Source organism: Mastacembelus armatus, chromosome 14 (genome assembly GCF_900324485.2).
Source record: "Mastacembelus armatus chromosome 14, fMasArm1.2, whole genome shotgun sequence".
Lineage (NCBI taxonomy): Eukaryota > Metazoa > Chordata > Actinopteri > Synbranchiformes > Mastacembelidae > Mastacembelus > Mastacembelus armatus.
The window spans coordinates 16,061,522-16,088,663 of NC_046646.1; the positions used below are offsets into that span (position 1 = coordinate 16,061,522).

A 27,142-nucleotide genomic window follows, 5' to 3' on the forward strand; every position below is an offset into this window, starting at 1 on the left:
TACATCTACAGTATAATGCTTAATGTCCATTTACATAGAGTATAAAGACAGGGGTGATGAGGAAACAAGTGCATATCATCAGAGACCCATAGACAAATGTGAGGAGTGGATCAAATAGCAGTCTTAAAGGCTCAATTGCTGGAGTCCCGTCTCTCTCCCTCTCTCTTTGCCGTATGTTTGGGTTTACAGAAGATGCAAGCTGACCTTGATCCACTGTGGGGTCGTGACCTTCTACGGATGCCTTTGTAGCACTGCAGGGAGACGCCCAACTCCTCCATTACGGCGCTAAAAGACACACACTGCCAAAAAAAACCCCCAAAAAACAAACAAAAAAAAAACAACAATTACAGGCCTGAGGCAAGATACTAATAAATCTAACTTCCAGCAAAGTTATTATGACTTTCATGAGTTTGACGACAGAGTTTAAAGACTCTGAATGTGCTAACATGAAAAAATACTGCAGCTTCAGAATTGGATTAACTACAGAATTACAAGCACTAATTGAAAGCTATACTAAATTAAATTTTAACCAAAGGCAGTGACCTTTGAATGAGCTGTGCAGGCCAGCAGTGGCTTCTAGGAACCTGTCTGCAGATATGTGAGCAGGAGACTGCAAGTCAAATTTAAAGTTTGACCAAACACCAGAAATGGCAAAACATCTAAATTGTAACTTTATCTAAAAGAGTTGTAAGACATGTAAACTCTGTCGTCTCATCATAAAATCCAATTACACAGACAAGAGATAAAGGACAATGTCTGCTGTGCAACATCCTAATGCAGGGAGCTATGAATTCATAATATGGTAATTATTTGAAATTATCAGAGAGAGGACCATCTGAAATGAGGAGCCTTAGGCTTATTTGATTCTACAGAATAATACATTCCATCAAACTCATTAATCTTCGATCATGTTTATTTGCCTTTTATTTTTCTCTCCTCCGGAGGGTGTTCTTACTAAATTTATTTTGCAAATTATCTCTGCAGCACAAAGTCATCCCATTTTTATCCAAGGACCACATAAGTTCTTCCTCTTTCATCCCCCAGCTTTGCCTAAGGCTTCTCCAGCGAATATGGCTTCCTGCAGGGTTTCCCACACATACTCAGTAAAGGGCACCCACCTTGTAACAAATTCAGAGCTTAAGGACAGAGAGAGGAGCAAAAGCCACAGATTAAATTCATTCATTTTTTTGGACTTGGCAGAACACTGAAATTTTATGTACCCGATAAGCTCTAAATCAAGAATGAACTCAAAATGAATTGACATCAATATCTCACAGTTAACATTCTTGACATCTTTAGTAACAGTAGCATTGATCTTGTGACTAAATGACATGGTCATTCTGAGTGGGGGGGGGGGGGGGGGGGGGCTGAGAGTCTGTATCCCTCTGTGATCCCAAGCATCATTACTTCTCTTAAAATTGCCTGGAGTTACCACAGGATCTTTGTCAGGGGACATATTAATGCAACATGCTGTTCCATCACTGTTATCCAAATTTCAGCCAACCAAACCAGTCTACCACAGAGTTTAATGAGGAGGAAAATATTCAAATAACTTTTCCTATCTTCTGATTTCCCAAAAGACATTTAAACTCTGCTTCTAAAGCATACACAAATGCCTACTGAGACAACAATGAATGGGCTGGCGATAGAAGGCAACTTAAGTGTAACTGAAAAAACAGCAGGGGAACACTGGAGAGTTCTAAAATTGTTTATATGATGCATGCTATCATTTGGAGCTCAAAACAAAGCAAATAAATGACAAATATGTCATTTATTTCACCAGTCTAAATAAAACAAGAGCATGAAAATAAGAAAATAGCTGTCTTAGGATGCTTTAGTCAACTCAAAGTGAACTAGTAAAATGTAATATCAATCACAAGACATTTTGCAAGTAAACAATGTGGGCATAAGGGTCAGCTGATGAAGATAAAATGATAATAGTAACCGGGAGTGGCTGACATGAGTGCAGATATATTGGGGTGTTGTCAACATGGGATGCCTGGTTACAGACCTATCTGCTAGAAAGTGTAAGTGTTGTAAATGTGCTGCCATGGCTACTCAGTGTCATCTCCCAGTAGTCTGCCGCTCTCCAGATCAGTAGATAAGGAGGTGCCAGAAGAGGAGGTAGAGCCACGCCGCTGAAACTGACGGGACTGCACCCCATAAAAGAAACAAAAGGCCTGATGCGAGCATGCAAAGAAAAAAACAAAAAAGACAAAATACAAACACAAAATAGATGAAACCAGACATGTGAAAAATATTCAGATAACACAAACAAATATGAGAAAGGAAGGAAAAACAACATAAAATACACTAAACAGGCAAAGCAAAGAAACTAATCATTTCCAGAGCATTGTTGCTTTTTCCTAGCACCAACTATGATAACATTGTGCAAATGGATGTTCTTGTTTTTGCAGACGGAACTAATGGTTCTGCTAAATGAAGCCATTTTCATCTTATATTTTGTGGTTGACTAACAGACAGAAAATAACACTAAAAAGAGCAACACTATATAAGTTCAGGCATAATCCAGTAATAATGACATATTGGTGTCATGATTAATGTATAATCTATTTTGGGCAAATGGGAAATCATTCTGTATAAATATTGCACAAATAATAGAGCATGTACCATGTAAGACATAAATCCACCTAGTGACTTTTAATGTTGCAAAGACAACGGCAGGAAGTGCAAATATAATTTCGAGGAAATGAATTTGGATCGAGCAAACATCTACCAAGAAAAAAAAATAACAAGAACCCTTCTAAGAAAAACTATACAAATCATAGTTTGTCTGCAGGCTCTGAAAATAATGAGGATGCATTTCCATGAATATTCTAATTTCTAACACTATGATTTTAAACAATCTACAATTAATGAATTCCCATTATTTCCATAATTATACTTTAAAAGAAATATCTCATTATAAACCAGTTTCCTAAACTTTAATCTGGTCACCTGTCCTCATCACTCAGCAGAAGAACTGCAGTCACTCACCTCCTCTATGTCGGCGTTCCTGCGGGCCTTGTAGATGAACTCTCCGATTGCCACAAATACAGAGAGAACCAGACCGGCAGCCAGGACGATGAAGATTCCGCCAATGTTTTCCACGCCCAGAGCATTGGCCTCCTTGTTGTCCTCCTCTGGACAGCCATTGCCTCGCCACCATTTCTCTTTCATCATGTGCAGCTTCCCTTCCTCCTGCAGCTGAAGGATGGCAATGGTCACTTTATCCCTGTATGGAGAACCTGACAAGGTAGAAGGCAGAGAGAAAGATGTACCAACAGAGCAATTAAATGCTGTTGCATGTTTGTCACTCTTTATTGATAAAAATCCTTAAGCTGTGGGACACTTTGTCCATTCAGCTTGTGCACAAACATGGCTGGTGTGTGGTAAAGGGCTAAATGCAGCATTAAGGTATTAAGATAAAGCATCACAGCCCTGCTGACACATCACTCTGTTTACTTTGTTTACTGTGTTGTAGTGAACAACGAGCATATTTTACCACGAAATTTAGGCCTTTACTACAAGGACAGAATTAACAGTATATGACAGAAAAGTGAATATACATGCATCTTGAGGAAATAAAAGTCCAATTTGCATTTGTATTGTTTTATTGTTTAAAACTTAATTCAATTCAAAGAAAGTTTTCATATGCACATACATTTGTACACTCTCTTTTTAATAGTATTCAGAATGCTTACATTTCTGTCATTGGTGCCTGCTACTTCATGCAGGCAACAGGCCTCTATACTGTACCCTATCTGTGAGGCTTTATACAAGAAATCTACTGCATGTCTGTTTGCACTTGGCATAAATAGATGCAACATATGGACGGTGCTCTTGTGTTCTGCAACTGTACCCCAGTTTTGAGATGCAAAATTGAAAGTTAAGCACTGTCTTGGCACTGTGCTTGACTAAGTAAATATCCAATAGCAATGACTGTAAATACAGTCCAGTAAGTTGTCTTGCGTCCAGTTCAGGTTGGCCTGAAACCTTACACAAACATTCCCACTGAACAGATGCAGAGCTTTTAGATGGAAGTGAATTAGCATCTTAAGGATACCAAATAGAAGTTCTGTACTTGAACTCCTGAAGAATGAAAATGCAAATTCCAAATAAATTAAAGTTTGTATCTACAAGGCCTCCTTTTACAGAGGTGCTATTAAAATTCTATTTGAGTAACACATTTGTGCAAAGGTCTTCAGTGCATTTTAATATTTTCAAAAGAGTTTGCATTGATGAGATTTGTGCACAGCATACTTGTCTATGGTGTGTTTAAACTAACCTACAGGCTAGATGTATGCTGTATACTACAGAGAAAAAGTAATAAATGCCATGAAGTGTACACAGTCACAAAGGAGTCTGAAGTTACAAGGACAACACCAAACTTGTCTCTTAAGACTCCACTGTTAATGACTGTAACTGTTTGCAATGTCTCCATTACAACGACAAGACATTAAAAAGCTATATGTATAAGTGTGTGTTTTCTTGATTGGGGCTTTGATTCTCCACTGGCTGACAAAGATGATGGTAAGGAGTAAATCCCTGTCTAATTCTTCTTACCAATAGGAGTTCCCACCCCATAGCCCTTGGAGTCTATGAGCCCTCCGATCTGTGTGAGGTTGCAGTTTCTCTGGCTTATGTACTCAATGCTGGTGGACTCCATCAGCATGGCGTAGTCTGTTGTCAGAACCCGGGTGATACCTTCCTGGTTGTTCTTAACCAGCGCAGTGTTCTTTCTGCTGCTCATAAACGCCCACATCTTCTCATAGGTAGAGATCTTTGATTTCTGGCAAAAGAGCCAAACAGGCAACAGTTGGTAAGAAGTGTTTTGCATTTGAATTTAGACCATCTCTGGATGCACATATACTCACCATAAACGGGCTTAATTATATTTGAGTGCTATCATAACCACATATAGGTTTAACAGCAGCAGGATGTGTGTATATGTGTGCGTGCGTGTGTGTGTGTGCATGCATGTGTGTGCGTTTCTCCTTGCTCAGTCAGAGAAAATGGGACAGCTGTGTTCCAAATCTCCTCCAGCTGATTCAATTTGTTCGAGCCATCAACACAGCCTACTTTTTCCTATCCAGGCAGCCGTAATCACTGGCTGCAATCTGGAAGGATAAAACCCTGCATGGATCACCCCTGCTGAGCCACCAGGATGCAAGAAGAGTGGGTGGCGGTGGGGGAAGGAAGTGACAGCCCTGCCTGAGGCAGTACACTGACACATTATATAATACAAACTAACAAGTTAACATATTTTAACTTCTACACAGACACCCCAAAACACAAACACAAGCAATGTTATTACACATCTTTACTTCCCCAATATACAGTATGCACACCTCTTGATGCAGATATGTTGCCTTTCATTAAAGTAATATATATACTTTAGAAGCTTTTCATAAAAACTTCTCAGGTGTACTTGAGATTATTAGAGGTTTTATTTATGTTTACAGTGTAAGCACAGCTGAAAAAGAAGCAAAGAATTCACAATTATCTGTTTTGCTTAAGGTTACTCAAAATAAAGAACCTTTTGCATGCTATTGATTTTTAGAAAAAATAAATTGAAAAAGGGAACATTTATATATTTATATAGTATGCATTTAATATAGCAAGACATACAATACATTTGACCTCAGCAGCAATATTTATTAAATCCATTTATTAAATTCACTGTTCTTATTACTTTAGAATAGTGTTTCCAACTATTGCTTTTTTTTTTTTTTTTTTTTTAATATTGTGGCTTTGATAAGGTAAAAAACTGCTTCAGATGCACACACACTTATTCTGGAAGGCGCACACAGCGGCCTCTGCCAATTTACCTTAAAGAACGTCATGGTGGATCCATCCCTCACTGCCCCATATTCAATCCTGGTCTGCTTCGCCAGGTCGTCTGCCGAGTCGATCGGTGCGTCCATTCGTTCCACCGTGAGGAAAGCAGCCAAGTTGGCCGTGTAGGAGGAGATGATGATTAAGGTAAAGAACCACCAGATACCCCCAACTATACGAGTGGACAGAGCCTTAGGCATCAGCTCTGAGCCTGGAAGGACAGTGATGGCGGACAAAAGGTTACAAAAAAAAAAGTTTACGTACTTAAAGGTACATGATTGAAGAGGATAAAAAATGTTGACAATGTAGGAATAACGCACTAAAATCACCATGATTCAACCAGAATGGTAATGTGATGTTTGTGTGTGTACTATGTGTAGAGGTTCACCAAAAAACAACAACAAAACAATGAGAAAACTCTACATTCTTTCAAAACAAAGTCAAGTAGCTCTAGTCCAAATGGGGTTATCTTAATTAATATCTGGATTCACACCAGGGCTCCAATTGGCTTTTTTTTCTCAGCCTTAAATGATAAATTGTACAACACTTCATACAATGTGTTTATTTTCTTCCTCTGCGCAACTTGCTTTGTCTAAAACAGCAGAGGTTGCAAAAAAAAAAAAAAAAAAAAAGAAAAAGAAAAAGAAAAAAGATGAAAATCAGTGTGAAAATGCAAATCTAGTGGAAAAAAAAAGAAGAAACAGCTGCAAATGACAAAAAAAAATAAAGTTGAACATAAAGAAAATGATGGGATACATCATACCAAAAAAATCAAACTGAAACAGCACAATGAGCACTGTGAGGCATTGGTTTTTTTTCTCCCCCCACTGTGCAGAGGAAATGAAAACCAATTAATGTAAATGAAGAACACAGCAGCTTTGGGAAGATTTGTGCCTGATTTTAAATCTTTTTTTGGTGGAATGGACAAACACTTAACTAAGCTTTCAGAGTAAAACATTTAGGGTTGGTTTAACAGTCACGTACTGCATCTGAGGCTGCAGTTACTGTCACAGGCCACAGCTAACCACCACCTCGCAGAAGTCACATCATTTTCAGACGGGGACATTCAGCCATCTTATTTTAGATACAATATTAAACTTGTGAGAGCTTGTTTGTGATAAGACAATAAAAAGTAAAATTGGAATCCTGAAGTAAACATAGATCAGATATCAAAACCAGCCAAAAATATAAAGGCTCATCACATGCTTTTCTTTTCATTTATCAATATGTTCCAATCTGATGAAGTGATAATTTGACAAATGCAGCTTTCTTTCAGGAAATCATTTCATCTGCATCACCAGTTTGCTGTGGACTGCTGTTGTCAGTAGGCTGTCCAATCAGCCATGTCACATTTATCCTGCCCAAATCTCCTGCTCTGTGGGAGGTTAAGTCCACATGGAGCACAACATAATTGTTCTAACAGTGTATGGTTGCAATTCATGGGGACTGTATCTAGGCTTTGTGGAAAGGACGTTTACAAAAAACATAAGGGGAATATTGGTGTTTTAAAAATAAAAAGCTTAGAGCAGTTCACAGTGTAAGTACAGTCATTACTATCAGACGGGGACGTTTGAGCGATGAACCTTAAAACCTGCAATTACTGTGTTTTTTGTTTTGTTTTTTTTGCAGTCGTCTTTCTGACCATCTATGTCTATTTTAGGTTTGGTCTGACCTCCATCATAACTCCTAAAGGAAATATCTGTTATGTCAGCAGCAGTACTTAAAACAGTTATTTGAGAAGTCTACAACACACAAACACAATGAAACACTCAAAATCCTCAATACATGTAGAGGTCCACACTCAATATATACCAAGGTACCATTTAAATCTCCCAGCACTAGTCCCTATTTTTTTTAATCTTGTGCAGAGGAACTCACATGGACATGCACGCATGCTGGTGATACACAATCCTAACATTGTGTTACACTATTCCACTGATCAGCGGTGGTGGTAATGTGCTAAGACATACAGTACTGCAATGCACCAGAAAAGAGTCTGAAAACTGCAAAGTAGCAAACATGAATGGAAAAAAAAAACAAACAAACAAACAAAAAAAAAACAAAAAACAGGATTTTAAATTTTGTGAGCAACAGTAAATCTCAAATTTTAATTAAAAACTCCACATCCCTTTTAACCATAGCACTGTCAGATGATCAACACATTCATTTGGGGAGTAACATAAATAATACTAATATTGATATTATTCAGAAAATGCTTCTAATATTCTAGAAAGCAGAGAAGTATTTTGTACCTTGTCGCATGAGAGCTCCTACACCAAACCAGAAACTGTTGAGCAAAGTAAAATTGTTCTGTATTAGAGTTGAGGACGGGTTGCATGGATGTGGGTTGTACCACTCATATGGGGTAAACCTGCAAGATAATAAAAGAAACAGAAAAAGGGGTGAATTGAAATTGAAATCTATACAGTCCTGTGGCTAATATTAAGCTGTGGTGGGTACACCAGTCATGCACTTCTCCTTTTTGCAGGCTTCCAAGTTCTTTTCCATTGTAATCAACACTTCAAGCTGATTAGCATTTGATTGTCGACAACATATTTTATTTCTCATACAGATTCCTAGGTACAATCTGCTTGCAGGGGTTTTATACACGACCTGAATGCAACTTCAAGAGCAGGCTCGCAATTACTCCCAGTTGAAAGCCAATCTCTCAGCTGACAGGCAGTTAAAAGTGCATAAAAGTGCATATACATTTAAGTTTCATAAAAATGTTTGCTGAAGTACAGTCATCCCAATTATTCCAAACTATTTGTGATTCTTTTGAATTTGATACATCGAGAATGATTGTTGGATTAATTGGCTATGAACAGTTAAGGAAACGGTCATCATCTGTACCCCCAGCAACCCTTACATTTGTTATAGCACACCATGTCATTATCACCAAGCATTAATCCATCCTCTTACCTGGCAATCACAAAGAGCACACAGCTCACTCCTGTGCAGGCTAGCAGCACGTACAGCCAGATGTCTGGAGACAGGGGATTAAGGAAGGAGAACACGCCCGGGTTAGTGCCGTTAGGTTTGCGGTAAAGGATGCTGATACCTAAGGTCATGAAGGGCTTGGAGAAGTCGATCACTTTCTCTCTAACATAGGTTATGGTCAACGGAGCCACGGCAAGATCTGCAACCTGGAAAGACCAGAAAACAAAGATACTACAGGTTAAACAGGTGCTGCTCAAGGTAACATAAGGCTTCTTAAAGTTTTGTGTTATTCTCTAGAGAAGATAAAAGTAATACAGAGCAATAACAGTGAAGAAGCAATTAAAAAGAGATTAATGGAGGAAAATTAAGAGATTTTCTCCCAGACTAGTTTAAACCAATTATACTAGTCCTTGTCAAGAATGCTATGAAAGAATTTCAGTGTTTTTTGTACGTGAGATGCAAAATTCATTATATAACCAGAGGGTGCAAAAAAGTAAGTGATAATACAGATCTATATATACACTGAACTCAACTGTAGACAACCTTCAGTTCCTTTCTGACACAGTATAAAAAATTTTAAATGGTCTGAAACAGATTAGCCATGAAGAAAAATTGTAGCAACTAAATACATCTATTTGAGTATGTACTAAGTTCAGTGAGGCAGCTGTACTTATTTGTCAGTATTCTTGTTCTGAACGCCTGCTCTATCTCAGTTCAGAGGAAGATATTGTACTGGACTACATTGTATAACTCACGTGGTCTATCAGCTCTCGGACCATCCCATTCCACTCTCCCTTGTCGTTCTGGGCTCCATATTTTCCATCAGCCACCAGCCGGACTTCATATGTAAAACCCAAGATGTTGGAAAGCTCTTTCAACAGGTCCAGACAGTAGCCCTCAAAACGATCATTCCCAACCAGCTCCTTGTCTGACTTTTTATACATCACATATGGATTTTCCTATATAACAAAAGAAAACACTGCTTTCAAGACATTTTTTTATTTTGACACAGTTTTGCCTGAATTTGAAGTTTAAGTGGCATCTTTCATAGCAACTGCAGCAGTGATGACCCTGAGAGACAATATGTCTTGAATTAGCAGATAATCTATGACTTTGATGACTGAAAACATACTTTATTCTATGTTGAATTTTTGTCTGTGTGGATAATTTGACAAATCTCTGAATATACATATTAAAATTATCCAAATCCATTTTCCTCTTCTCAACACCATTTGTTTTCATTGTTTTACCTCGTTTCCTGTGCATTTTTCTCCGCTATCTCCCTTTCTGCACTCTACAGATCCTATATACATTCCCTTCTTTCTGTTTATCCTTCCTCCTCACCAGTATGGTGGTGACAATAAGAGTCCTGTTAGCCAGAGAGTCTGTCACATTGTTATTCTTGTCTCGGGATGTCTTCTCCGTCAGGTTCATTCCCCTGTACGAGTTCCATACAGCAATCTGGAAAGACAAATAGGGCTTCATAATTACTGAGCCACATTTTCTGCTTTACCAGAACTGCAGAAAGTTACATCTGACACCTGCTATTAGAATCACTATAGAAGGCAAAATTGCAGCATATAGTAGGTTTTTACTTCTGCTTAAGCTTTGAATAAGGCTAGATCTGTATAATCTGCGACACTCATTGCTGTTAAAGGAAACTGCCCTAACGCACTGCATATTAATCATATTTTCCGATTCGCTGAACAGAAAAATAAAAAAGAAGTATAATGGTGAAAAGAACTGACTTTCTTGGCTCCATTTCAACCTTCAGCTCCATTTCCAACTCCACAGCATGTCCTTTTGTTCAGGTTTACTCTGATGCTTCTGGGCAAAGTGCTGAAAACTTAATATTATGTATGCGGCATATGAAAATTAAGTAGTTTGTTCCAAATGGAGTTGCTGATTGTGCGCATCACCAACCAATCATTCCTACTGTGTGCACCTATTTATCAGACAATGTGCAGCCTGAACAACAAACAATGGCTGTTTGTCATTACAAATGTGAGAGAGAATGATTTCTTTATGATAAATTATTACTAAGGATTGGCATGGACATCTGTTGGAATTTATATTTCATTCTGTTTGAACCTGAAATAAATATTTACCAGGAATTCATTATATTTTTCAAATAATCACTGTTTTTACTGACAATTTTTAAGACAAAATGATTCATCGACTAATTTTAAAAAGCCAAAGAGCTATCAAAGATAAAAATAGGTATTAGTTGCAGCACTACTTGAACATGATGGTGAGCTATTAAGAAATGACAGTGGCAGGGACAGTATGAATGAAGAAGGGCAGGATCAGACGGGGGTTGGGAGGGGAGGATCGGGGACGACATGGTGTTTGCCCTCCACGCTGTCACAGTAACTGTGAATGAGAGAGTCTGGTTCATCAGTCCAGGCGTTATAATCCAGACAGTTATCAGATTAGAACAGGCATCTGGCAGCTGGACTCTGACCCTTCCAAATCCCTTTAATGGTTAAGAGCTCAGCTTAGGTCAATAGGGCTCATAACAGTGGTGCAATGAAGTTAAGCAAATTAAATAATCAAGCGTCATTGTTAATTTTGCTCCTCAGTCTGCAGGGTAAAAAAAAAAAAAATACAGTAATACATTTGGGTATTTTTGGTCAGAAACAATAGCCCATTCATTTATTCACTGCACAAAAAGATGAGTAGTAGTGAACACATCTTCCTAAACTAGCCTGAGGCACAATCCTATTTTTCACAATTTATTTTTCAGACAAAAATGGCTATGTGCGATTACCTTTCGAAAAAGATAACATACTTTTCCCTCCTCATTATGTTCTATCTTATTCTGTTCACCCAGTCAGACAGAAAAAATGTGCTTACTTATAACCTTGCTAAAAGCACTCTATATCTTTACGGTGGTGCTGTCGCAGGACTCCATAAATCTATCTTATCTCTGGACACTGAAGATGAGCAACACTGTGAATGGGGCTGGATTTTAATTAACTGCATTGTTCTCAATCTCAAAGATAAATGGACAGAGTGAACAATGTGTTTGAAAGTATGGAGGCTATTTTGGCCGTGGATCGTCAGCTTCGGATAATCGAGCTCAAGTGAATGTTGTAGGACTGTGTTTTGTTTTTTTCTCAGAAATATCAACTCTATTATCAGTCAGATTGAAGGTTAAGAAATAAACTAATCTGACCAAGTCAACGAAATCAATGCTAAAATACAGCCTAGGATGAATGCACAACATACAGTCATCATCTTTAAAACCCCTAAGTCATGGATTTACAGCATATAGCCTTGCAAATTTATCGTGCATACCAGAGCAGCTCCTGACAACAAAGTGTGCTATAAAAACTGACAGAAAGTCTCTCTCTTACGCTGGGAGTAAAATGTTATCTACAAATCCTAAAGCTCCTCCATCCAGGACCAAATCAGACTGGAAAACCGGAACCACAGAGCAGGAGACATCTAAGCCAGGCCAGGAAAGCTGAGAGGGAAAAACTCACTATTTCAGTCAATGAGTTTAAGAGAAAATACTTTATTTCTCAGGAGACTTTCACTTTGTTTAGTCCCATCATCCTCTTCAGAGTGTATTTAACAGTCCAGTGCCCAAGAACTAACACAACTGCAACAGACTGATAATTCATTTTTCATGACCATAAAGTCAAACGTTTTATGTGATGTGCTTACCATATATTTCCTCTGAGGGGAGGCTTTTGAGGGCTAAAAGGACTGAATGTAATTTAGAGAACTGCTTCAGCAACCTGACAGCTGCTGCCTGCCTACCTGTCTGTCTCACAACAGACGGACGGTGAGGAAGAAATTTGCCAACTTCTAACGGTAAAGCACATGATAAGCAAATGTTTAAAGTAAAAAAAAAATATATTTAATTGGCACTTCCGTGCATTTACACTTTATTTGATGACGTGATAAGAGGTGTAAAACTCAAAAACGAAGCAATAACAGAGTTGACTGATAAAACAGTGTTGATTTGATAAAATCTTTAACCATGGCATTGAGGAAAGCATTTAACTGTCAATCAAAGGCCAACAAAGGAAATGTGCTACTCTTGCATCAAGTCTTGATGCCCGACTTAAGCTGTCATCTCTGCTAAAACGTTCCTCCTCAGCTGCAATTAAATCTTGCTGCCCTCTATGATTTCCATGCAAGAATGAAGGCAATCTAATAGTGAAGTACATTATAAGTAATGGACTGACAAGTCTGCAAAAGTGGATCTGCAGGATAAATTCGCTTACTTTCTTATTACTCACAGCCACAAGCTGTGGGAACTGAATGACATCGCAGTAAATTAATCCGCAAGATGTACTTCTTACCTCTAATGGCAGTACGCTCTATTGCTATGTCTACTTAAACAAAGGAATGTAAAAAAAAGTTTTGGTGTCGGAGTGTCGGAGCAATGCCTGGGGCCCAACACAAGGAAAACTAAAATGTCAAATACCGTACATGACACCGTTGTACACAAAATCAGTGAAGAGAAACAAGGTTGACAGGGCAAGAAGCAGGAAGGTGCATGGCATACAGAGTAAGAAAAGAATGGAGGGTGGGGGGCAAACAACAAACACTTGGACCAAACAAGGCACTGACACAAACCTTGATCCATCTTTTCGTGAGGCGACTTCCACCTTCTACAACACCCTTTTGAAAATGTGATGAATGCAACATGAAGCACAGACAGAGTGGAAAGAAACAATCAGCGGTTGCAGCACTATTAACATTCATGACCGGACAAATTTAAATCAAACAAATGTGTGTGGATGAAATATCAGAAACTAAATCTACACACTAGCTCTCTGTCTTTCTCACACACATACATATACCCTAATGGAATGAATTGGCCAGCGTGGTAGCACTATGAGACGGGTGTAATTAGGCTGTTTCAGGCCTCTGTGCTCACCCTGGCAGTCCCGTCCTCTTTGAGGCTGATGATGTCCAAATCAAAGTCTCTCCTCAGGCCATCTGTCTTATTAAGAACAATGTGCCCCGTCAGTCCTTCCCACTGTGCCTACAGAGAAGAAATGCAGAGGGAGAGAGAAGTGGGAGATATTCTCAAATGCCATCAAAGCCTTACTGAAGCTCTGGAGCAGAATCCTAGGATGAACGCACCTTGAATATGCTAATTACTAGTTTTCTCTGTGGTTTTTCTTGTAGACTGCTAATTTTCCTATCTATTAAAGCATATACATTTTATAGTAAAGTACAATACATTTTATATAGTGCACACAGTGTGCACAATATAGTTGTAAGGAAACTGTGTTGTCGGCATTACCGATATATCATCTCTAGTATTTGCACTTTCAATATGCATCTTTTGTGTGATCAATAAGAAGTATAGACTTTTTATGTAATCTCTATGAAGTATATTAGGTGCAGTCTTGCAATGCATGGACAGCTGAGATGGGACAGGTGCTGGAATGCATGATGAGCCTTTTCTGACATGAACAACTAGATGTTTTGTTGAAACATTTGTATTGGTATCTGGCTCTATTTCAGCAGTGTGACCAATCAAAGTCTCACTTGGCTCCAGATCCGTAACATCCCATTACTGAAGGCAGACCATAGTTTTTGCCAAGAAAAATACATCTGTCCTGCACTCGGAATTCAGATCCTTCAATTACCAGACTTGTTGTTTGTACTCTCTGTTATCAGAAGAATAACAATGTCTGATAAAGAGAAAGTCACAATTGTCTGTGTTTGGTTTCTACATATCTATCTGGTGGATGGTTTGTAAAAGTTCTAAGAACTAAACAAGGAGAGGAAGAAAACCAAAATAAGACAATCCACAACAGGCTACACACATAAACAGCTTCTCTAAATATGCTGGACTGTCAACCTCTTCCATATGCTGCCTAATTCATGTTCCTTTTTCTTCTGTTGCAAATTCTGCTTTATGTGATCATCTCTTATACTTTACAATCAAGAACCAATCCTTTTTTCAAATTACTGAGGGAGGTAAGTTTAAAACGTTGTTACAGCAAGACATCTGCCTTCTTACCCTACTTTAGGTTGAGTCAGAACTCAGATGCATGCATTGTTGGACACCAGATTTCCATTATGGAACAAAAAGGTCTTGAACCTGAAAAAGTGCAACCTGTTAAATTGCTACAATTGAGTTCACGGTCACAGACGCTTCTCTCTCTCAATCCTGGACAGCTAGAATAAGGTTCCTAATAAGGAAAATTATAATCGACATCTTGAGTAGATTTGTCAACATTTTCTTTGTGAGGAAACTTAAAATCAGCAAAAACACGAAGTAAATCTGTGAAACATATTTCTGCAGTTATGAAATGAAAATTTCACAGATGTCAAGTATTAAAATCCAGGATATTCTCTCTCTTTTGTTGTCACGAAGTGATACATGAATAACAAAAGCCTGCGCATGTACCGAAAATAGGATTAATTTCATTCTGCCGATAGAAAGACATTGAATATTTTAACTACAACAGACAGAGAGAAAAGAGAGAACACCCAGGTTACAGTGCCCAAGATTTCATTTCAGTTGCTGAAATGAAAACTGTAACCACCTTTTCTGCACTCTCTTGTCACAAATGGTTTTTAATTGAGTGCTGCGTGAGACACATTGCTGGTTCTTGCCACCAAAAAGGGTCTTATCGAGTGATGAATAGGACAGGAGGACAGAATCTTCAAAGGATGGGCAGTGGCTAACAAAACAGAAAGCTGGAGAGGAAAGAGATGCTGAGATGCAAAAAAAAAAAAAGGGAAAGAGAGAAAAAGGAGGATGTGAGGAGAAAAACACTGTATGAGTGAGGGAATTGGATGATAATGTTCCCTCTCCATAGCAGGCACCGGTCCTCTGCTGGATTTAAGACTTAAGAGATCAAAACACTCATGCATCAAAGGCCTCATTTCTGTCTGTAGGCATGCTGTCTGGCAGTCAGGCTGGCCCACATGCTTTCAACTTAAGTACATAAATACTGTATATTTTCCATGTTGTGTACAGAAGCAAGGCATGGGCTGTCAGAGCAGAATATTAAAGAAACATCTCACATAGAATCATCTAACATCCTGTTTTGATGACTTTCCTATTTGCAACTCTGGCATTACATGGGAATTCTGAAGGGTGTGATTTGAGCCTTGATCTTATACTGACCTCTTTGAAAAGGTTCATGAAGCGTGGTCCAAAGCGCCAGGGTTTGTGGCGGTGACACTGCAGGGAGCTGACGGTCATCTGAGTGGCCCGCTGTGACGCAACAGCAACCATGAACACCGCGTCATACATCAACGCTGCGTCTGTCTGAGGAGGAGGCAGAGGGAGGAAGATATTCCTGGGACTTTTTCCTCCAAGTGCAATACACAACAAAGATCACTCGTAAACAGCTGAATTACAGTAAGAAGCCAAGGGAACGTGTCTCAAATATAAAAACCTGATACAAGAAACTTGGGTCTTAAGAAAAGTACAGAGGATGTAGTTTAGATATCAGATGGATAAATATAACTGGGGATTACAGCTTTGACATTTTTACCATGTTGAAATATAACTCCTACAAAAACAAAGGTTAGCAGATGTTTGTGGTTTACAATTATATGCAAATGTGCATTGCAGCATTCAAATGAGCTTTTAAGAGAGCAGGTGTTGCTGGTAATGTTACTGCTCTTTAATGTAAAATAACATTATGCGGTTTACAGTCATGACTCCATCCAAGAGGCCACTCTCTTGTTTGGGACCCTGAAGTCTTTCCATGGCCCACTTGTCCATCGTGGAGGCTACCCACGGGTCATCTATGTTCAGCAGCCTGAAGCCTGTCATGTTGACCCCACTGTAGCGGTATGGCTCCAGGTCCAAGGCAAATAAATCCTGGGAGAGCAGAAAGGAGATGAGGAGCGGCAGGGAAAGGTGGATGTTTATATTTGTATGGGTGCATGAGAGAAAAAGAAATAGCAGGATGGAGATTTTAGCAGTCCATTCAGCTTTTCAATGTGTTAAGGAGTCACAGCAACATTTTTAATATTCCCAGGAAATTTACGAAGTCAGCTTTAGGCCAGACTCCTACTCTTCAATCCCACAAGTTCAATCCCAGAGTCAGTGGTACTGTTATATGAAAACACTTTGTCTTGTCTCATAAAACATCTTCAGCTGTGCAGTTTTGCAACTCACCAAAGTTGTAAAGAAGAAATGATAGTACTCTGTCATCATTCCCATTGATGAAAGCTGGAAAATGAAAAGAAGAAATCAAAGAAGAAAAATCTCAAGTCATCTTTCTAATTTTAAATACACATAGTTCCCTTTTGCTACAGCTACAGTGTCTCATCTTCAATAAAATTTCTCATTTCAGCTTGGCATCAAAAAGTTACACATTAATATAGTATGTCTGGTTTATTTTATGAAGGCTGGAGGGTGAAAACTTCTCTCAAATAATAATAAATTTACTGATACTTTTACGACAAACAAAAACTTCTGTTGGTTTAGCCCATCAGGCATGGTGGAAACAACGCACATTAGGATTTGTCAGCATGTCTGTTTATTTCATATATTTGCTACTGTACATAACCATCAAAGTTAAAAAAGCTTTTCCCAAATAGCAATAAATCCATGTGAGGGTGAACAAAGTGTAGACCATTAAAATGTTGACAATGATAAGGGAAACGCTATTTCATCCTGATGAGGTAACGACATTTATCATATCCTTTAATGGCCGTCATTTAAATCACAATGATAGCCTTAGTAAACAAGGTAATAGCTTTCATAAGGTTTTCTGTAAAATAAAAAGTCATTGTGCTGAAAAGAATCATTAGATTTGTCCTCCCCAGAGGACACATCAATGTGTTGTAAAATAAGTGGAAATACAAATGAATGAAACAACACTTTGACAAATCTCTTTACAAACCTGCTTAAGCAGCTCTGCAGCCATGCGATAGGAGCAGTCAAAAATAATAAAGAACTCCTTGTCTTTTTTCAGTTCCTTCAGCAGTGGTCGGGCATCTTGGTTCCCCGGTGTGAGCTGACGGATCTTGATCTTCAAGTTGAACTTTGCTGGAGCTTTGATCAACTCCTGCATCCGCATTAAACCTTTAAAAAAAAAACAAAACAAAAAAAAAACATTACCTCCACTTGGACAGCTGTTTTTTTCACAGATGACAGTCAGACACAAAACATCTCCCCTGAATGCCAGTGTCTTGCTCAAGGACACTTCTTCAAGATGTGCGTTTGCCGTCATGACGACTTGGACCACTATCCTTAAACTGAGGCACGCGATCCTTTTTCACTCTGTCACCCTGGTTACACACTTACTTTATACATTCATACACATCAAAGGCAAACAAATACATGCTTTGTATAGCCCATGCACGTCCCCCACACTCATTTATGTTATCCATGTGCATGTGCACAACAATGAGCAACTCTACAGGTGTGACATTTCAGAAAAATGAAATTCTGAGCAAAAATAGGAGGAGAAGAAAAATCCATAAACTATGACATTTCAGCAGCGCCATTTCATATTCTCTGGGTCGTGGGCAGGGGCTCTATATGGGCCACCGCTGGATTTGAGGCCATCAGTGTTGTGGTTTGGCTCCCTGCAGTTTGAAGTCAGGGGGCAGAAATACTGGCAGCAGTTTGATATGAGGTACTGGTCACATGTAACAGATTGTGTTCACTGGCCTGCATGAGGAAGGTGATTGTGGCAGACACTTAGAATTGCATTTTGTGAGTAATTATAACCATGACATACAAATATGCAGTAAGTTTCAGGAAACACAAGCTAATATTTGACCTCTTTTCCCTGTTACTTCTTCATTTTAAATGTCATTAGATGTTATTATTGATGTCCTATAATGTAGTGGGAAATCAAATCATAAGAAAAATGTTGTGATCAGTCAGTAAATATTGTAGATGTTCAGAAAAATGATTTTTCAGGGAAGTAGAGACAGGTCATAACCATAATAGCTGACAAATATTTTTCTGGGATTTTGTAATATGGTGATAAAAGTTGATATTGGGTTTTTCCACACTACATTATAGTTTAAGTGAACTTCTTTTGTAGCTGAGTGATGTCTGATGTTCCTTTTCTTTTTGGCAATATAATTTTTTCAAATTCATTCCTCACGCCATATTCTGCTATAACCTATTTTGCGATTACTCTGCTTCTGCAAATGTACTTTTATTTTGACACAAAATATTAAACAATATCTCTGAATGACTTTACTATAGTAATCTGATCAGAAAACAAAACCAACAGGCCCCTCCCTACCTGTGCTGTCCTCATAGACCACTGTTAGCTTCCTCCATTTGAAGAAAGTAACTACATCCAGGATGGCCCTGGCGATGGCGGTGTACTCGGGATACAAGTTGATGAAAAAGGTGTCTTTGTTGTCCACTGACGGGTGTTTCCAGCGGGTCTGGATGTGTGGGACCTCAAGAGCGTTGCAGATGGACTGAACAGCGCTGACCGAGGAGCTGTGGGACGGGCCAAACACAGCAACCACCCCGAGAGCAAGCTGGTCACACACTGGTGGTAAAGAACAACACAGAGTGTAGACATATTTTAAATTATTACAACCATATTCTCATTCATCATCTCTATCTACAGTATGGGTGCTCACATGGAACTACAGTAAAGTGTTTTATACTGTAACACACCATACCATTTATCAATTAAATGTGTGTGTACTGTTTTGAAATGCTACACAGAGGGAAGCTTAAGAAACTTAAAGCATTACTACTAACATAATGTCTCAAAATCATTTCATACCTCTCCGGGAAGCCTCAAAGCCATCGAACAGGTTGATCCTCTGAATGTCGTAGGTAAGAGTAGTGTTGGGCATCAGCGTCTTGTTGCGGTTTATGTTATTTACAGCAAACTTGAACGCCAGCTCGTCCATACTCACCAACTCGCTTTCCCGAGTCTCAAAAATACCACCTGAACATGGAGATGGAGGAAAAACACAAAGTTCAAATCAGAACGTTGCTGTCAGGAACAAGGTGCAATAACTGCAGCACTATATCAGCAGTCTGTGCTGATAACAGAGCTTAATTTGAGAGCGTCTGCGCTCCTGCGTGGGCTGAGAAACTCTGCTACCTTTAGTTAAATTAAAACCTTTCAAAACCCACAACACAAACTTTAAAAAAAAAAAAAAAAAAAAGCAAGAGTAGAAAATGAGAAAGCGAGGCTGATTTTCACAGGTCACTAATGATATGTCATTTTTTTCCAAAGCACCTTGCAGTACCACAGATACAGTATATGCAGCTTCATATTAATATTAACTGTATCCCCATTCTTCTTAATTAAACGTCGACATACTGAAGTACAGCATACTTATGTCATTAGACTTACATAGGAACAAATAGAGGTTAATGTAACATGACGGCAAGGCAAACAGACATTAGAAATGAAGAGCATTATGGAAAATGTCTGAGAGCAACTGAATGAACAAAGTTTCTGACACAGAAAATAATTGAATTTGTGGAACTAGTAATTATGTCTCCCCATTACTGGACTGATTTGAACCAACAAATGGTTGCAAATTCAAACACACACACATGCTTGTGTTCCTTCTAGAGCATATGTATAAAACCACCTGTAATTACCAACAGATGAGCAAACCTCAGTCATGGTTACAGGAAAAAAAAAAAAAAAAATCCCTGACTAGGTCTAAGCCAGACAAGGTCCACAATATTCATATACCAAATGTTCTATACAGCCTGACTTAATGAGGGTCATTTTGCAGTTCCTTATATTACAAACAAAGCCATATTTACATTATGGCTGCAATAAAAGATGATATTTGCAGTTCAGCTTCGAGCAGAGAATTAATATGGAAGTCCCATAAGAGCATGCAAATGATGACGATTATTAAGTGCCCAAAAATGAATCTAAATTTTTCATAGAGGCATGAAATACAGACACTTTTCTTGTCAAAGTGGGGAGAAGGTCATGTGTATTCAAAGCTGGTTACTCTTCCGCTGCTTTCATTTTTACAGCACAGGGACCCAGGGCCACACACAGCACATTGCATGGACCAGCTATCAGCAGGCTCTGAAGAAACAACGGTGCCCAGACCTCCGAAACTGCCCTCAAACTCCTCATCAGCAGCATGTGCAGAAGATGTGAAATGTCGACTCAAAGGCAGGTTGAAATGAAGGTAACATAATTGCTCCTGCAGTGTGAAAGGGCAGGAAATAAAAAGGATTTATGAGCTTCTTGCAGAGGTCCGAAACAGGCTTTTGAGAGCCAAGTCATAACACTCAAGACGGAAAAAAAAAAAAAAAAAACATTAAATTGTCAAATAATTGTCTTGTAGTTACATTTTTCAGGGTAGTTTCCACAGCAGGAGACAGATGAGTTTTGCTCCATGGCTGAATCTAATTTTAAGCTATTTGTTCTAGTCGTAATATTTGTGCAGTTTCATTGAACTGTTTCCCATCTTTCTTCTTCTTTCCTCCAAGGATAACAATGACATCACCAGATAACCCTTTCGAAATACATGTCACTACATTGACAACAATCAGAGAAGCCTGAGATCGCAATTAGCATTTCATCATTTGGACACATACAAGTTAGATGTCTGCACTGTAAATACGAAGCTACAGCCAGTTAGCTCAGGTTATCCCAAAGACTTGAAACAGGGGAAAACCGCTTACCTTCCTCTGCCAGAAGGACTGCACCTAAAGCTTACTAAATAAAATGCTACACCTTGTTTATTTTATCTGTCAAAAACAACTTGTGGTTTTATATTATTGCTGTATCGATTTCTTGTCTCACAGCTACAAAGTTACAACAAGACTCCAGGAATTCGCTGGCTGGAACAAGAAATTGTTGCAGCCATAAAGCCAGGCTCGCTGTTTTCACCTGCTTCCAGTTTTTTTTATGGCATTCATTTTCTTATGTAAGTCTCAGCAAGTAAGCAAATAAGCATGTTTCCCCAAATAATAAAGTAGCATCCAACCTATGGAGATACCCTGCAGGACAATATATTAGATCACAAAGCAAAAAGGTCAAATTAAGGTTCAACACTGAGACCATCATCTAGATATTTATAACTGGAGACTGGTTAGTTGTTGCTTACATATAACAAGTCAGTAGAATATGGGAGGCAGGGGAGGAAACCAGAACTCAAGATAGTCACACATCTTGACACAATATAAATGACAAACCTAATTTTACGTCTGGTTGTCTAAGCGGGCAATCCTAATCAGTGGCTGATACAGTACATATCACTCCCCTTGATTACACAAAAAGACTTATCTCTAAGGCTCTGGTTTTCAATGCATGCTTACAGAAAATTAATTTGTTTACAAGCTATGCAGATTCGCATCCATTCAAACATACACACCCACCAGGACACACACACACACACACACACAAACAAACCAAAAACAGATACAGGCACTCGCAAGATGCCCTGAGTTACAAATAAACCTTCACCAGTGCAACAGCAGCCAATTAGTAATTAAAATCATGAACCATCAGGACATTAACATAAAAACGTCATTTGTTCTGTAGTTGCTGTGATTACCAGGCACATAGCTGTAATGGGAAGAAAATTATGCAATAAAAATGTGAATATGTGGTACCGTACGATTGATGTACATGTGATTCATCTGCTTGCTGCAGTGGGAGGAAAACATGAAAGAAAAAAAATTTGAGAATAAATCTGGACTTCGTTCCAAGCTGTCATGCCGACCTGATCAATCTCTTCAGCAACACACCGGGAAGGTAAAGCTGTCATCCTTAACTATTTAATTGCAAATAATTATGTTTTCCATTAGTTGTGTTATCCTCCCTTGCAGAGAAGCTTGAACTCTACCGCAGGTTGTGACATCTGTGGTCATAAAAATGCCATTTTTTTTCTTTTAAAAACATTCTTTTTTTTTTTTTTCCTTCTTGGAAATGAATTAATGTACCTCGGAGCACTAAAAGCATTCATTCAGCACCCAAATAATGAGGAACAATTTGCCTCAGGAATACACATCCATCTGGCCTACAAGACAGCATAAATGGATGTGGGAGGACCCACAGGACACCATAAATGCCTTTTAACATGCGTCTGGGGTTTGCAGGTAAATTTGATCTGCATAAAATACAAGCACATTCAAAATGCATGGAGGCTGCTTAAATCACAGGGCAGCTCATTATGGCCAAATTGAGGATGAGTGTAAACATAAAATCTAAGATTTTCCATTTGCCTCAGTGGTGATTAATGTTTTGGGTAAGGTTTTTTTTTTTTTGCCATAAACAATGTTTATGGCATTTCTTCTTGATTAGACAGTTCAAAAGAGATAGAAAGATCATACTCCTGAGACCAATGCTCAAAATTACTGTTGTGTGTTTAAACTTCAAAATATTTGTTACTTCCAGATAACAAACTGTGCTAACAGAGATATCTGCACAGGGATTACATAGACATTTGTAATGATAAACAATGCAGATACAAGAGGTACGTGTGTGTGTGTATGTATAAAACATAGAGGGGAATTTCATATGCTGTGTTGCAGTATCTGATGTTGTCATTGCTTTTCCATTATTAAAACTACCCGACTAACAAATTTCTAGGAAATGCTAATTCACACATTAGTGATTGAAAACTGAATGATTACTTGATAGTTTAATGCCATCGAAGTATATTAAGTATGCACAGTTGCATTCCTGATTATTGCACTAGCACGTTCCCCAGACTATTAGAAATTAAGTTTGAGGGGAAAAAGAAGAACACACTTTTGACCACAAGATGGTGATCACCTAAACACATACCGAGCTCGTGGCGTCATCTTTTATTTAGATCAACATTTCAGTGGAAGACAGTTAGGATACAACTCTCCAACAGCTCTGAAGAATCACCAAGCTGGACAAGTAAGAGAGCGCTGCTTTCCACTGACCGTGACAGAGACATTAGCCCTCAGCGTCAGGGATTGCTGTGTACTTTGGAGAAGTTATTGTTGTGTATCAAACTAAATGACAGACTTTGTACCCTGCTGTTCTGGCTGAAAATAATAATAATTAAAAAAAATAATAATAATTGAAAGTGAAATATTTTGTTGCTGACAACAAATCAAATGAACCATACAAATGGGCAAACTTGAAAATGCAATGAGAGAGGGAAAAAAACTGAAAAACAGAAAGAAATAACTAAAAATAACTACAAGGACAGTAAAAGGACACAGGGACTAGTCTCTATTAAGACATTGTGTACGACTGAATCAGTTCTGTTCAAGAAGCAAACTAACAAACTAACAAAAGATCTGAGTCAGAATCAATGACAATGCTTATTGTGCAAACGTAACATTTTCTCACCTTTCTACCAAAGAACATGCCAGTTTTTGCATTAGCACTTATTTCCAAAAGGGGCATTACTTTTAGGGTGAAGCTGTCAATTTCAGTGAAGGTTTTGTATCTTGAAAGCGGCAGGTTTTACAGTTGTAATGATGGCAGCAAAGAACCACAGCTTCTTTTCAAGCAGTCTCTCTCTGAGGTTCTAAATTCATTCATTATTAACTCTGAAAATAGATGGTTAGAAGTGACTCTCTTTTCACTCTAAACTTAATCTGCACATCACAAGAAAAGTCACCTGAGACCAACAGTCAATAGTCAGAAATGAATACAAATTGCATTCACGTTACTCCATGACAGATGCCGCAGCTCTCTATTGTTTCTCACAGCAAAAAGTCCTGAGTTTCAGCCAGCATGATAAATAATCACACTACTGTGGTAACTGATTCCACAGCATATCAGTGTATACATCTGTGACAGAAGTGCAGCCAACTTTTCTAAGCTCAGTGCAGTTTGGCTAAAAAGAGATTTATTTTCCTAACGGCCAAAGAAATGAATGATCAACATGAAATAGGTACCCTTATTACATATTTAACACCGGGAACCAAACTTAGTGAAATTTTCTCACTGTCTTACGCACACATGCACAAGCACGCTGATACTGTCACTGCATGTAGATCTTTCAGAGTTGTGTGAATTTCTGAACTTGTGTTGTTCCAGCCAGGGGTCTGGGCTGAAGCATCAAAGCTGAACATATTGGTCCTGAATGGTCCTGAATATTAATGTGTGACCCAGAGCTAAACTCCAGATCATAAAACCTCTGCATGTGCAGCTGTGGGCCGACACCAGTTAAAATGAACACGTGCCGTCCCTGCTAAAAAGAAATCTAACACAAAGGTGAGAGCATATGAATACACAGAACTCTGATGATCTACTGTAGATCCTCAAAATTTACCAGTACCAGATTACAAAGAGAGAAGATTTCAGTACTGGAGGACATTGCATTCCAGCTGATAAGTGATGAGAAACCACGGTTCAGAAATGAATCTTTGAGGTTCACTTGTGCAGAATGATGTATATGCACATTCTGACACACTTTGATAAGGTTGCTTTCACATTCAAAGTTTCTCAGTGCTCACCTTAAATTTGAGCATGTAAGACTTGGACATAAAAATCTGGTACTTACTGATGTGGAAACATAAAACCTCCAGTGTACAAGGAAAATGAACTAGATTTGTTAATGAGGGGGACAGACGAGCTTTTAACTACCGGAGGTACAGTAATTTGACCTTTTAGAGAAAAAAAAAACATAAGACAAACTGTTATTCTTATATGTTAAGCTCAGTTAATCACACACCCCACCCACAGATCGTTCTCTGACTGCCCTTCGACCCTCAAAAACTAAGCAGAAAAATTGTTCTATCAGACAAAGAGATCCTTCATCTAAATGTGACTTCACAACCTGGAACTCCAAATCCCTCTAAGAACGTAAAACACAGACATTCTGCCTCACTGAACATTTTCTAAGTATGCTTAATTGTTGCATTGGTGTGTTGATAAAAAGTCGACTACTGAACCTTCACTATCATTATTGTATATTATCAGACATAAGGAAGACTAATATACTTTTATGCAGTATGAAAAGACATCCATAGAGAATACTGTGTGCTATCTAATACCAGACCAATAATGTATGTGAACCTCCTCTACCCTATAGTTTTCCCAATTAAGAACAGGCAGTAATGACACTAATTCTCAGTTTATTCAGTCAGTTACATCCACGTATTATTGTTCATTGTGGTCTGCTTCAGAGCCTGAAAGTGAGACCCCGTGTTAATGAACACAGCCCACAGCGCCCACCAACCTTTTAAAGTCTAATTAAATCTAGGTGAAGTTCTCCCACTCCTCTTAACACCACCACACGGCCTGTGACAGCAAATCAAAGGATGACTGCGTCGCCCTCACTGCCTACGTTACATCCATCTTGGTGATGGACAGGTTTCAGGGTTTGTGAAGATCAGCTGCTTGGAGACAAATTCTGAATGAAAACGGCCCGGCAGGAGTCTCTGGTAGCCGAATCAGTTTGTCAGGGAGGAATCAATATTCTGTTCCTATCACCTACTTGTGTGTATGTATGTGTGTATGTATGTGTGTGTGTATGTATGTGTGTGTGTGTGTATGTGTGTGTGTGTGTGTCTGTGTGTGTAGCAACAAACACACATGGTCCTCTGCAAAGTAACTTGAAATCAGATTTAGATTTAAATGATTTATAAGATGCTTTAAAAGAAACTGCTTCAAAGAAAGTATGGGATGGCAAAGTAGGCAGAAAGTTCAAGAGAAAACTAGTATCATTTTTGGAAAAAAAAAAAACTAAATCCTTTACAATATTATCCTTAGTAACATCTTTTGTGTTCAGTCTGATTAATTAATAAAAGGTGTTTTATTATCAGATCAAAGATAATTACCTTAATCCACCACAGATTTTATTTCCAGAAGAAACAAACTTCTATTTAAATATTTTTAACCAACTGGGCTGGAAGGTGGCAGCTGCACACAGACTAACACTGGTCTCTAAATGATCTCGGGAGAAAAAAAAGTGACTTTGTCCTTCGGTTCAGGTTATTTCTGATTCTTCACTGACACAACCTCAGGTCATAGTAAGAGGCAGGTACTGTAATCTCATAATCACTTCTAGTGGGATATAAAGCTCGAACCCAGCTGCGCAGTAATGTTTCATTTTGGTAATAAATTGGATATTTAAAAAAAAAGACAAATATTTTAAAGTCATAAAAATCACCGACAGTGGCTTTAAATAAGATGCAATTATCGTTTTTGGTGCAGGTAATATCACACACAAAGAGGTTCTGCTCTTTCTGTCTGAAAACGGAACAAATCCTAGAGCCAATATTTCACACCACTGTGCGTAAACAGCTGTTGCGCTTACCGATCCTGAGGACCTGCGTGGAGCTCAGGTAGAGCTGCGCCGCGCACAGAAGACACAAGAAAAGTCTCCTACTTTCCTCCATGGTGCTCCAGGCGACCTCACCGCGAGCACCATGACACGAAGCAACGACCACTGCCGACGCGCTGAAACACCTGACGTGCCATGCCAGAGGGCACCCGAAGTTTAGTCCCAGATT

General features: G+C 38.7%; 1 protein-coding gene across 1 annotated transcript; it reads right to left on the bottom strand.

Annotated features, from left to right (window-relative positions):
* Positions 1-27,028, bottom strand: grik1a (glutamate receptor, ionotropic, kainate 1a). Its single transcript, XM_026328111.1, has 17 exons — positions 26,947-27,028; positions 19,488-19,655; positions 18,987-19,244; positions 17,625-17,806; positions 16,895-16,948; positions 16,424-16,594; positions 15,890-16,033; positions 13,676-13,783; positions 13,372-13,416; positions 10,123-10,239; positions 9,534-9,737; positions 8,761-8,984; positions 8,091-8,209; positions 5,832-6,049; positions 4,567-4,792; positions 2,998-3,248; positions 1-299 (listed from the first exon to the last, which is right to left on the bottom strand). Exons 1-17 carry the CDS (start codon positions 27,026-27,028, stop codon positions 132-134), a joined length of 2,739 nt encoding a protein of 912 aa, XP_026183896.1. The 3' UTR covers positions 1-131.
* Between the last annotated feature and the right edge of the window lie 114 nt (positions 27,029-27,142).